Raw genomic sequence first — 14,018 nt, 5'->3', positions numbered from 1 at the left:
TTAAAATTGGCCCCATTGATTTAATTTGGCTATTTTTTTTAAAAAAAATCTCATTCTTCCAAGGAGGTCAGGGAATGCACAGTCCCCTTCTATCCCTCCCCTTTTATCCTCACAACAACCCTGTGAGATAGGTTAGCCTGAGAGTGAGAGAGTGACCCAGTGAGCTTCAAGGCTATTCCCAGAGCTAAAATTCTCAGAGGGGTTTAGCAGTCAGTAATTCTTCCTAGGGAACTCTGGGAATTGTATCTCCGTGAGGGGAATATGGGGGTCTCCTAATTAAACATTTAATATAGTAAAAACAAGCAGATTTATTCTCAAATTCCACCTGTGATATTGAGCTCAGTCGGTACAGCATGAGACCCTGAATCTCAGGGTTGTGAGTTCGAGCCCAAGGCTAGGTGAAAGATTCCTGCACAGTTTCTTCCAACTCTACAGTTCTATGAATATTATTTCAATCTCAAAAGTGGGTGAGTCATTATTTTTGCTTGTTATTATGGCATGCATTTTGTGATTTTATATTGTAAGCCGCCTTGTGAACATCAGATGAAGGACAGTATAGAAATTTAATAAACCTGAGCAACAAAAACAGCAACTCTCAGTACCCTTAGCAGACTGCAGCTATGGCTGTTTAAAGCGGTATGAAAGTGCTTTAAACGTATAGTGAAGATGGGAACTTAGAGCAACCTTTGATTTATATTGGGAATAGCCATCCTGATGTCCTCCCAACAGTCAAGGATGATGGGAGTTGTAGTCTTAACAACTTCTGGAGAGGTAGTACATCAGCCTCCTCTGATTTAAGGCCCTGTGATAGCCATGCAGCAGATAAGATAGTGGTCTTTCTTCCTGGACTGTACGACTTAGATTCCAGGTGGGACATCACATGATTGAATATGACAGCGTATGGGGGGGAAAGGCCTTTGCATGTAGAAAGGCATTATGTTGAGGAGAAGGACTCTACCCTGGCTCCCTTCTTGACTTTCATGCATAGGGTTCTTTCTTTGATTGTGGGGGAGCCTTTAATCACATATGTTTCCTCTCCCCTCCTGCCCCTGGCAGAACTGGCACAGCTCAGGAACACTTTAGCCTATCTGCTTATTTCTTTATTAAATTTATACCCTGCTTTTCCTCCCAAAGGAGCTCAGGACTTACAAAACCCCCAAATAATAATTATTATTATTTAAAACACCTAAAAACTGTTAAAAGCATCTAAACACAATAAAACCTCTGATGGATTTTTTTTAAAAAAGCCCCCAGATGTAACCAAATCATGTTTCTGTATAGGCCTGCCCAAACAGATTTTTTTCCATTCAGCAGGTGTAAAGAAGAAGAAGTGTACAGTGATGGTGTCAGTGTGATTTCAATAGGCAAAGAATTCCAAGGTGTGGGTTCTGCCACACTAAAGGAATGACTTGTTGCAACCGTGCAACAGGCAGTTGTGTGGCAATTGCAGAATTGCTAGTTGTGCAGATCCGAGTGATTGAGCCATCATGCTTTGCCACTTCGTCTAGAGAGGTTGCAGAGTGGGACAGAGCCAGCTGGGCAATCTTTAGGTTTTTGTTTCAGAAGTAGAACACCTGGCGCTATCTGGCACGCTGACATCTTAGTTGGCAACTCGGGCAGGGATTTAAGCAAGCCTGGGCTAATACCAGGCAACAAGAGCAACGCAGCATTCGCATAAAACGATAGTAGCAACCGTGCTTTATGGAAAGTTCGCTTCGGTTAGGAAGAGATTGCTATACACCAATCTCCTTGGTTTCAAATAACAAATAAAAAATAGTTACCACCGGGGGCACTGAAATGGGGAATTGTGTGGTTGAGGGATTAAGGAACTGCTTTAGCAGCATAGGTTTGAGTCCCAAGAGGTGCTTTCTTGGGAAGAAGGAGAGAGCCATAGATCTGCTTTGCATGCTGAAGATCCCAGCTTCAGCATCTCCAGATACGGCTGGAACAGACTCCTGCGTAAAACCATAAAGAGCTGCTGCCAGTTAGTGTAGACAGTACTGAGCTAGGTGGGCCATGGTCCGGCTCAGTATAAGGCAGCTTACCACGTTCCCAAGTTTTATGGGAAGGGTGCTGCTCAGTGGTAGAGCGTTGGCTTTGCTCCTCAATTCAACTGCTGGCAGTCAGTGTAGAGGTGAATGTACCAGCAATCTTGACTTAAGGAAGAAGGCAGATTCCTATGAGGCAAGCTTGCGGGGTTATCAGGAAGGCTTTTTGTGTGTGTGCATAAAATGCACACCCAGCCCAAGATCCTCGCTCTTTGAAAGCTTGATCTGGAATCTCCAGGAATGGTGCCTCCTTAGCGAGATATATAGCTTCATAATTAGCCTCTTGCATTTTTTCACGAGTGCTGGCATCAGCGTTCTGCGATGTGTTTCCCTGATTAACAGCTGCTTTGCAACTACTTCCATGTGCCACTGATGACCGTATTTGTCAAGCTGGTCCTGACAAGAGTACGGATGTTCCTTCTCCTTTCCACCCCCCACTGTCTTTTACTTAAAACACAGCACTTTCTTTCTCCCCTGCTCTAAAGGGGTGGGTGGGTTGGGGGACCGTCCTCTTCCTTCGTCCTAATGCCAGGCTTAAGAAGCAAAGAGTTTGATTTTGGGTCAGATGCCTGTTTTACACAGAAATGGGTGAGTCTGTCTGTTTCCAACCAGCTCTGCTTTCGCAGGTGGTCGCCCACCATTCCTCCTCATTTCTTCTGCGTTTAAGAAGGAGAAATACAAACGAGGGGGGGGGGGGAAATGCATCTAAATATGTTTTTAAAATGTGCATTTTCTCGAAATGCATACAGATACGTTCAAACAACCAAGAGCTTTCTTGCAAGGTTTGGAGGACCATTGGTCCATGTAGATCAGTACTGTCTAACCCTGGCTGGCAGTGGCTCTTCTTGGTTACAGACCTCCTTCAGGCAAAGCAGATGCCCTACTGCTTTCCTTAAAACAGAGGAAGCTGCCTTTTACCAAATCAGACTGTGGTCCACCTAACTCAATACTGTCTACACTGACTGGCAGGTTTTAGGCAGGCATCCCCTCCAGCCCTGCCTGGCGATGCCATTGGGGATTGAACCCTTCTTACCTCCACAACAACCCTGTGAGGTAGGTTGAGGCTGAGAGGCTGGCGACAGGCTGTCCTAGTGAGCATCGGGAGGGGGTTGCAAACTGCAAAAGAAACAGGTTTCATAGGAAACGAGAAGCTGCCGGCCAGCCATCTAGCTCAGTAGTTTTGTGCCCCACCTAGAGCACATTACAGCAGTCTGGCCTTGAGGTTACCGTGGATGAATCACAGTGGCCAGACTTGGTGACGAAAAGTTTCATCTTCAGTTAAACATCGCTCTATTTTTAATTCAATACTCCTAGTGCTACGGCAACAAAACTGCTAGCACATTTGCAAAGCTAAGCAGGGTCTGGTATGGTTTCAAATTGGATGGGGAGAACTGCGCGTTGAGATTCCTGCCTTGCAGCGGGTTGGACTAGATGACCCTCGGGGTCCTTTCTAACTCTACAGTTCTCAGAATCTAGGTTTTTGCACGAACACTGTAAAGAACTGAGTATGTCCAGTGCCAGTGTTGCCCGCATGCCCCTTATGGGGTAATATTAGGTGCCAGTAGAATGGAGTGGAGGAAGGACTTGCTTTGGACACTGAGGTCCAGCGCTGAGGGCCTTCTGGCGGTTCCCTCGCTGCGAGAAGCCAAGTTACAGGGAACCAGGAAGAGGGCCTTCTCGGTAGGGGCACCTGCCCTGTGGAATGCCCTCCCACCAGATGTCAAAAAGAAAAATAACTACCAAACTTTTAGAAGACATCTGAAGGCAGCCCTGTTTAGGGAAGCTTTGAATGTTTAATAGGTTATTGTATTTTAGTGTTTTGTTGGAAGCCGCCCAGAGTGGCTGGGGAAACCCAGCCAGATGAGCGGGGTATAAATATTATTATTATTATTATTATTATTATTATTATTATTATTATTATTATTATTAGACCGGGGAGGCATTCCTTCAGATCTATCCTGGACAAGAGCACAGGTTTCCATCAGGCTGCAGAACAGAGGGAGGAAAGGGAAGCAGGGCCACTCCATTGGCTCTGCTGAGAGAAACCAACCACCTTTGACTCTACCTCAGCTGTCACTACACACACATAGCCCAGTCCCCAGTTTTCCAGATGCCTAGAAACTTGATGATTGTGCCGAGGAATTAGAGATATTACATAACACTTGCTGAAGCTGTAGGAAGCAACTTTGCAGATATCTTTCGCAAAGATGTGTGTGTGAGAGAGAAGAGAGGGAAGGGAGGGAGAGAATCTTTCTTTCTTAGCTATAATTTTGTAATGTCATTTTCAATCAATAGACCTTTAGCAAATAGATGAGACAGATGATGGAGGAGGCCCTTTAAATAATTTAGCTCTCGTTAATGGAGCGATTTCATTTTTTGATAGAATGGCTTTATTGAAAAGTAGATTTTTGCCCGCTGCGTCTTCCTCCGTCGCAGTGTATCTACCACTTTAAAAATACTAATGCAAAAAACCTGTGTGTGTGTGTGTGTGTGTGTGTGTGTGTGTGTGTAGCCAGAGACTCACTGGGAAGAGTACCGTTCCTGTCGATTTCCTCTAGCAGAGGTGGTTTGGTTAGTTTCTTGGAACAGAGGTTACACTTCTGCAAAGTTTTTTGCTTGGAAAAACTAGCAGTTTGTCAGAACTCTCTGTACAGCCTTGGAAGAATTTTTGTGTCTGAATTGGGATTTGCAGTGCTGTTGTGCATGCCCAGCCTGCAGGCTTCGCACAGGGATCTGGTAGGCCACATTGAGAAGAGGACGCTAGGCTGAATGGGGTCTGTGGTTGCCCTGATCCAGCAGGTTGCCCTTACATTTTCACCACTGTGCTGAGTAAAACCAAGGTGTGACTTAGCGTGTTGTTTGAACCAGGACTCGTGGCGAAGCTCTCTTCTCACTAATCATGAGCTCCAACCAAGGACAATCCTTTTACCAACTCAAAGAGTGTTGGTCCACTGATCTCAGACTTACCTGGCAGCAGCACTCTGGAATTTCAGGCAGGGGGCATTCCCAACCCTGTCTGGAGATGCTGGGGTTTGAAGCAGGGAACTTTTCTGTGCAAAACCAATGCTCTTCCCTAGCAGAGTGGATCGAACCAGACACCCGTCTAGGCCAGCACATTCTCATTTCAGCCACTTAACCTGTGAATGTAACTTGGTAGGTGAGCACCTGCTCTGCACCCAGAAGGTCTGATCCAGATGGGCTCTTATATGCAACCTGTAAGATCTTAACGTCTTACAGCAAGGGCCTGTTTTTATTTTTGTACAGTGCCTAATAACTCTGCACAAACCTATCAGTCACACTAACCTGTTCTGCCCTTGTCCTGCTTTTCTGACTTCTCCCAACTGGGCTGACCACCAGAAGAACCAGATAATGGGCTTGATGGGGCTTTGACCTGATCCTGCAGGACACTTCTTAAGTTCTGACATTAGGTCCTTAAAAACATTTTGGCAGGCACCGTTGCTCATTCCCCAGCAGCGGAGAGAGTGAACTCTTGTCGAAAGCATTCCAAAAAGGGAACAGGTGATTAATATAAAGGCAAAGTAGCTTTTGATAAGTTGGCACGTCTCTGCGTCTGCTTACTCGGACATCTTTCATGTTCAGCACATTTCCCCCCTACCTCTGCCAACCCCCAGGTTATTAATTTGTGCTGTTTATCCTTCCTGCATCTGGTGCAGCGATACCCGCGCCGTTTAAATGTGCAATTTCCCTATCGCCGGCATTTCCAGTGAGGCAGATCAAGAGGGGTGTAAACAAGATCAAAGTGGCACTTTATGTGCTGGGGGGGAAAGGTGGGTGGGCTCTGTATTATTTTATGATTTGGAACGACGGAGTGCTAAACTTTAAAAAGTGAGGTTCCCTTCTCCTCCCACCCCCACCCCCCTTTCCCTCAAACTATGCCGGGAGGTGGTCAAATTTCCCGTTAAAAAAATAATGAGGAAAAAAATGTGAATTTCATCTCCCTCCCAAATTCATTTATCATGCTTTTTAAAAAGGTGTTTCGCTGCCTTTACCTGATGTCTAAATTGGATTGGCTCATTTATGCTGTTCTTTACTGTATCCCCCCTTGCTTTTCTTAAATGAATTAGTAATGACAGCGCACTCCATCATACCCTCTCTACAGCCACTTTAAGGGGGAAGCCGGGTGATCTAAACCTTTTAACCTATTAAAGATGATTTTCCCCAATTGAATCAGACCCACCGCAGGTGTAATAACTAATCATTTAAACTACACCTGCTATTATGTTTTTTTAAGCCATTATGCATGTTGGATAGATGATAATTCATGTTTATTGCATTGTCCGATGGATCCGTTTTGCCTACACTACTCTGATTAATGTATTTAAAGAAATAAGAGATGCAGTTTAAAAGGGGTGGTGGTGGGGAAGTATATATATATATATATAAAACGCACACGCACACACATCCAACATTGATGGAATGCACCAAGATTATTTCGAAAGGGCCATTAGAACCCATCAGAAACTCTGCTCTCTGACCTGAGATGTATATTTGAAAACCAGGTGAAAGGCAGGCGCTCGATCGACTCTCTCCCCTTATAAACCCACCCGATCAGTGCTCTCCGCAGGAGGGGCTTCCCTGCAGATACCATCTCGTCAGGAGGTCCTTTCTGTACAATCTTGGAAGCAGGCATTTAGCATGGCAGCACTGACCCTGTGGAACTTCCTCCCATTACTGGTGTCTGTTTCCACTAAGCAATCAGTTAAACCAGAGGTTTTCACCCCTTTTGAGTCCACGGCTCCCTTGACATTCTTTCTGAGGCACCCCTGTGGAGCTCAGGAGCCCAGCTATGTCACCCCATGCCTGCACAGCTGGCAGCCTCTCACCCTTTTTTGAACACCCTCCCTTGTGGAGGGTTCCCTCAGCCTCCTCTCCCCTCTCCTTGGGAGTCCTCCGGGCAGCCATTTCTGCCACCCTTGGTCTCTGAGCTTCACCCCCCCTGCAAGCAGAGGTGCCTCCTCACACTGCCCCACAGGGGCCTGGCACTTATCTGTCCATTCCCAACAGCTGGCGGACTGGGTGGCTAGGCTCCCTCGCCCACTTGCTTTCTTATTCCGAGGCTACCTCAGCTCCTGGCAACCAGCACCCCCTGGCTAGCCCCAGAGGCCCCATTCACCTGCGGAGCTTATAGCCAGGGCTGCTGCAATAAATAGCTGTGCAAGCCTTTGGGAGGCAGAGACACAAGGGTATCGGAAGAGAGAGGGACAGAGCCCAGTGCCCAGTGTTGCCTGCGGCACCTTTGGCCATCATTCAAGGCACCCTAGGGTGCCACGGCAAACTGGTTGAAAACCACTGAGTTAAACATACATGCCTGGGTCATGTACCACTTTAAACCAAGGGGAGGGGAGGGATGGGTTTTCATTCTGAGAGCCACATTCCCTTATGGGCAAGCTTCTGGGGGCCGGATGCAAGTGGCTGGCAGGCCCAGAGGCAAAAAGTGGCCAGGACAAGTGTAAATTTTAGTTCTGTACAACGGTATAACTTATCCACACAACCTTATCTGTCCTCTATCTGGGCAAACAAGAGGTGTTGGCATAGTTCAGGAACACATACCAGCCCAGGAAAAACACTCAAGTTGGGGGGGGGGAGCTTGGAGCAGGGCGTGGTCTGAAAACAATCCCAAGTGTAAGAACAGGAAGCTGGACTGGATAAGAATAGGGATGGGGAAGAGCTGGAGTGAGAGAGGGTTTAGTTTGAGAGATAGGGCTTGATTTGAGATAGGGAATAGGATAGTTTGAGGGATAATTGGTTCTGATTTAAATTGAGCATCCATCCCCTCTGAGGAGACCATAGCAAGAGGAAGGAGCCCCACAGCTTAGATAGGAAGACCAGGTTGAATGTCTGGGGAAGGTATACAGACAGGGGTTAACTGGAGGGCTGAGACTGAGCCAAAGAGGTAGACGCTGTTGGAATACAGAATACCTGGGTCTCGTTCCTGCCAGGAGGGGAGAGTGCTTCCAGGAAACAAAGGCTCCCAAGCCAGTAACATGGGCTGTGGTGACCCCCTGGGAGCAGTGTGCCCCAACATGCTGCTCGTTCACATGAAACCATGGTTTGCTTTAAAGCCATGGTTTTGTGTGATGTGCAAACAGGGCAGTGTTAGAATGCAAGCAAAGCAATATCATGGCGTCATTGAGTATTTGAAAAGATACAAATTATACAAAATGGAATATTGTACAACAGTTGTGCCCAACCAACAGCTTCTGGAAGGAACAAAATGAGTGTGTGTCCTCCTCAAAGTAGGCCCACTGCAGTCAATGGACCTAAAGTTAGTCATGTCCATTTATTTTTATAAAACTGCTCTGAGTAGGACTCAAGAGTACAACCATAGGGATTCCAAGTTATCTGTAATATTTCTTCCTGCTTCAAAGGCAATTTCTCTGTTCAGCTTGCATTCTACTAGCTTTTGATGCCTTGCTCAGAATCTGAATTCTGATAGTCCCTAACTTTTAAAAAGCGTTTTCTCCTTTTCTCTTCCCTCCTGCCACAGATTGCAACAGCGGTGAAGTTTCTGCAGAACCCTCGAGTCCGCCAAAGTCCACTTGCAACCAGAAGATCTTTTCTCAAGAAAAAAGGTATGGTGGATCATGACATTCCCTTCTTTTCTCCTCACCTCCCTGCTCTTAACTCCAGAAGCGTTTCTGCATGTACCAACCCACAAGTCTTTATCAAAATAAATATTTTATTATTTTTCAATAAGGAGAAAGGGAAAATAAGTACAACCATACGACAGAAAGGACAAAGCGATACCGTCTGTGGAGTACATTCTATGTTAGGGATACAGACTGTTGAAAGAAGCACAAAAGGAAAGTCTGCATTGTTCAGTTTGTCTTATCCTGGGAATTCTGGGTTGAATCCAGCACTAATTCAAGTCGACCCACTATAATCAAGGGACCTAAGTTTGTAAACCGCTTTGAGGTTTCGTTACAATCAAGCAAGAGACAGGTCTTGTGATAAATAAATAAGCTAGCTATGGGCGTTCAGTTCAGTGGGTCTACTCTGAGTAGCCAGCATTGGCTACAATGCTCCTGTGTGTTTCTGCATTCCACCAAATTACTCCGTAATAAAGTAACATGTGAAACATGGGGCTGGGGGCTGGGTGGGTTGTGCATTGTAGATACTTACTGACGAAGCTTATGAACAAGAAACCCAAGAAGCGGTCACATTTGGCCCAGCCCCCTAACCCCCCTGTTGTGCTGTGTCAAGCACTCAGATGACGCTGTGTCTCCCATTAGGGACGGACGATTCTGGCCCTTTCTCGTTTTTCCTGTCTTAAGTTCATTTCATTTCTGCATCAGTAAGTGAAGGTGTTTTGTTTGCTTAAAGTCCTGATGAAAATTCACCAGCATTTCAGCGCATATTTCTCCTAATGGACACTTTACTCATATGCAGTTTTTGTCTGATGACCCACATCTTTGCAAGCAATTACCCCTAATGTGAATATGATTTTTTTTAAAATATGAATTTTAATTTAATATTATTTTTTCTAAATAAGCTATTTTTACTAATAAATGCACACTACCACCTAACTGCTGCATTTTGTTCACATAATGAGATTTTTGTACACCCACTCAGAAGGCAGGGTGCAAGTACGGTAATAAAATTATTATTACAGGCAGCCCCCCATTTACATGGGGGTTATGTTCTGAGGCACCGTGTGTGTCGGTGGAATTGCATATAACTGAAACCTATTGAAAATGTCTGCAAACACCCAGTTACATCCCCACTCCATTGACAAATTCATGGAGGAGGAGGAGGCTGTCAGTTGCTGCTAGCCACAATAGCTTTTCTTTGCGTCCATGGCCGGATCCAGCAATGATTCTAAATACCAGTTGCTGGAAACCACAGGAGCGGGAGAGTGCCCTTATGCTCGAATCCTGCTTGCATAGCCTTCTGGTGGTCCACACTGAGAGCAGGATGCTGGACCAGATGGAGCACTGGCCTGATCCAGCAGAGCTGTTCTTCTGCTTTTCTCAAGCAAAGATACAGCAATTAAAACACATTCTTCAAAGCAGTTCAGAACAACTTACAATCACAAAAACTAGGTGGCGCGTAGATTCGTATTTAAATCCTAGTTGAATCCCCCTATCCCCCATACCTGATCCAGCAGCTACCCTTTTAGTGAAAGACCCTCACCGTTCTTGCAGCATCTACCCATAAGTCTTGAGGACGAGCCTCACGTTTTCCAAATGGGGAGGGGAACGAAGCTGCCAGCAAGATGAAGCACTGTGGCAGCAGAGCGGGGCTGGTGTTGCAAACTTCTGAACCTGTAGCCTCTCGGAAGGAAGGAGGATTTTAGCGTTCACAGGCTCTTTGGTCCGTCCTGGCTTCTGCCAGTGGTATTTGATGCTGGTCGGCCAGCTGCAGGTGAAACGGTCAACCGCTTCAGAGAATGGCCGGGCTGAGCAGAGAAGGTTATGGGCCGCAGTCAGTGAAAGCGAGGTCGAGTTAAGGTTAAATTTGGGGTCACCCAGCCTTTCAAGGCCTTGAAAGGGCAAGCGATTGACTGCCAAGCCCTTTCAGGAGGAAAGGAGAGCCCACATCTTGATAAATCCAGCATTGTTTTCAGCAGACGGAAGTTTCTTGTTCTGTGGGCCTGCAACATTTCTGCTGCCTTTATCTTAAAGGAAAGGACAGCGTCTTTTTTTTTAAAAGCTTCTGGGTTAGTGATGATCTAAAGCTGTCAGCTGAAGAGCAGAGAGTTTTGTTCTGGTTTTGTTTGGATTCAGGTTGCTGAACTAGGGCCTTGATTTGTTCCTTTTTGTCCTGAGCCCACAGTTTTTAAATCCTTAAAAAGGAAAGCAAGTTTCTAGCCCGTATGGTCATAAAAGAAAACTAGCTGGCAGGTTTTGTGAGACAAAGCAGAATGGAAGGAAAAGAACATCAGCTGTTCTGCTCTGTTCTTAGCACATCCTGTTGGCTTTAGGGCTTTAGCTCTGGTATATTACAGACCCATCTATCTATCCCCATATCATATTTCTTTCCCTTCAAAAATCCCAGATTCTCCCTCCCTCCCATACCTACCAACCCTCTCCTGAAACATCATCCTGTAGGGAGTTAGGCGTGCTTCGGAAATAGTTCTCTGTTGAGGTGATGAGCCTCTGTCAGGGCTTGTACTACCTCATGCAGCAGGTGGGGGCTCACACAATTGTGTGCTTCGGTAAACAAACAAAGAAAAAAAGTACAGTCCCCAGGAACTGGATGCAGAAGGTTAGGTCAGGTTTACTGGAGTTATGTTTGCCTTCCAACAGTGAAAAGTCCCGAAGCAATTTACAACCAGAATAAAATACAGCGATATAAAAATACATAGTACACACTCCAATCTTTTGGCTTGATCCAGCAGGGCTCTTCTTCTGTTCATATCTAGTAATAACAAAGATCTAGTGGGCAAGAAGGTAGGTCTTTCCAAGACGTCTGAAGCAACTGATGGTGGATGCTTAATTGTATGGGAGAAAAAAAGGCATCAGTGGCAGGAAGAGAGCCAGTGTGGTGTAGTGGTTAGAGTGTCAGACTATGACTTCGGAGACCAGGGTTCAAATCCCTGTTCAGCCATGGGTGTGACTTTGGCCACAGTAGCAGTCTCTCAGCCTAACCCACTTCATAGGGTTGTTGAGAGGATAAAAAGAGGAGGAGAGGAACCACGTCTGCCACCTTTCTGCTCCTTGGAGGAAAGGTAGGATCTAAATGCAAAATAATTAAAATGCCCACTTTTTGGGACACCGCCCTGTGCTATTCTGTCAGGTGCAGTGCCACGGGGAAAAATTCCCCAGGTGATGAAAATAATCCAGGGTCATGGAAGCCCATTCCTATTTATGTCTATAAAATGTTTGTTTGCCTCTTTTCTTTCTTTCTTTCTTTCTTTCTTTCTTTCTTTCTTTCTTTCTTTCTTTCTTTCTTTTTCTCAGTGGGTTGTAAGTGTTCTTAGCCTTTCTTGGAATACTCCTGCACAGACAGACATGCAGTGAACTTGTACAAATCGCCCACGTGTCCACAATTTGCTTTGTTTGCATTTCAAAAACCGGGGTATTTCTTTCTTTCTTTTTGGAAGCACTGAATTACAGTGCCTCCGGTCAGGGCAGTAACGCCGAGGAATGTCAACTGTTGGGGCTCTCCCCTCTCGGCTGTTCCCGGCTGTCAGAAGTCTTCCCTTCCGGGTCTGATCTCTTGCAGTACAGGTTCTTTCTCTTTCACTCTTTCTCTCTGTGTCGTCCTCCCCCCCCCACCCCGCTTGAAATATGTGGACCTACGGGGAGTAATTAATCATAAAAGCTTTGGGATTTCAGCTCTATCATCGAAGCAATGAAGCACGGGAAAGCTGAGCCTAAAAGCTGTGCTGATTACCCACGGTAACCTGATATGAAATCTATAGTTGCAAAGCGATACTTAGCACCTCCCGCCCTCCCTGCCTCTCCCCACCTCAAACACAACCGTACCCCAGGATATCTTGTGATATTATAAACCGCCAGTACATATTGCTGAAGTGACCAGTTTCTTCCTTGTGTTTCTCCCCACCCAGACCAACCCCATCTCCCCCCTCCCGCCCTGCTTGTTCCCCTCTCAACACAGACAAGAGTTAAGAATTCATTTGCAAAATGTATTTAGAGCAATTTAGAGACAAATGTCTTGGGTGTTTTGCGCCACGTGCCTCTCCCCCCAGCCACCCCCAACCTCCAGCTTCGCAAAGCAGAATTTTTAGTATCTGAAGTTCCATCTAATCTGTTTAATTTTAATAAATCCCTGACTGGGAGAAGTGGAGATTGGGGAAATTTTTTTTAAAAGGGGGGGTGGCAAGCAGCTTGGCGGCGTCTGCAAGAGGAGGCCTGAAAAGAGAGACGGTGACCCGATTAAAGCTTCTAATGAATTACTTGGCTAATGATTACCAAAGTGGAAAAAAAAAATAATGCATAAACTCAGCAACCTTCTTTGATGCAGCTGGGTTGCATCCAGCTCAGTTCCGACCAGAGTAGACCCATTGAAATGAATGAGGCTAAATTAGCAATGTCCATTTATTTATCTGGGTCTTCTCTGAGTAGGGCCAGCACTGGATACAGCCCTCTGTTTCTTCACCCTCCTTTCTGTTTAGTTGCTGTTAATTTTTCGCAAGGCATCATCATCATCATAATCCCTGGTAATGGCAAACATAGGTATAAAGCAGGACCACAAAAAAGGTTGGTGTTCTTTATATCCTGAAAGGTGCTGCTTAAGTGGGCAGGGATATATGGATTTGTAGTGTCTTTCGCATGATGTGAAATCTACCATCACTGAGTGATGGCCACATGGGATCCAGAAAAAGGGCCTTTTTGGTGGTGTCTCCTCACTTGTGGAACAATCTCCCCTGCTGGCATGAACAATGGCTGCTTTTGGGCACAAGGCTCCTGTGCAGGCTAACTGGAGCTCGGAACTGGAGCCATTTCTAGGATCAGGAGGATGGTACGCTTCTCTGTCCAGACACCTTATGGAAATGGCCTATGATTCGTTCCACTGGAAAAGAGACCAAGGAGCTAAGGTCCTGGTTCTGAGCCCTCTAGTGCCTTATTCATCAAATTCACGCTGCCCCCCCCCCCGGCTGCCTCTACCCGATTCTGCCATTTGCCTTCATTGACAGATCTTGGGAGAACAAGACATAGGAAGTCAGGCCATTGGTCCATCTAGCTCAACTTTATCTGCAGCAATGTGAGTCAACAGTGTGATGCAGCATTCAACAAAGCTTATGCTATTCTAGGCTGCATCAACAGAAGTCTAGTGTGCAGATCAAGGGACGTAATAGTCCCACTCTATTCTGCCTTGGTCAGACCACACCTGGAATACTGTGTCCAATTCTGGACACCACAATTTAAGTAGGATGTTGACTAGCTGGAACGTGTGCAGAGGAGAGCGACCAAGATGATCAGGGGTCTGGAAACCAAGCCTTATGAGGAACGGTTGAAGGATCTGGGTCTGCTTAGCCTGGGA

The 14,018-nt window shown here is 45.9% G+C and overlaps 1 protein-coding gene across 12 annotated transcripts in view; it reads left to right on the top strand.

Annotated features, from left to right (window-relative positions):
- The window catches only part of PEX14 (peroxisomal biogenesis factor 14), a 144,656-nt gene that overhangs the window by 49,353 nt on the left and 81,285 nt on the right, over positions 1-14,018 (top strand). For all 12 annotated transcript variants that reach the window (XM_083513192.1, XM_083513190.1, XM_083513196.1 and 9 more), the window contains exon 3: positions 8,557-8,641. In XM_083513192.1, the coding sequence (XP_083369318.1) occupies positions 8,557-8,641 (85 nt within the window). The remainder of the gene's footprint in view (positions 1-8,556; positions 8,642-14,018) is intronic.

This window comes from Podarcis liolepis (genome assembly GCF_965112155.1).
Source record: "Podarcis liolepis genome assembly, chromosome: 7".
Taxonomy (NCBI): Eukaryota; Metazoa; Chordata; class Lepidosauria; order Squamata; family Lacertidae; genus Podarcis; species Podarcis liolepis.
Note: the sequence above shows the minus strand (reverse complement) of the source record. Positions and strands in the feature narration are given on the sequence as shown.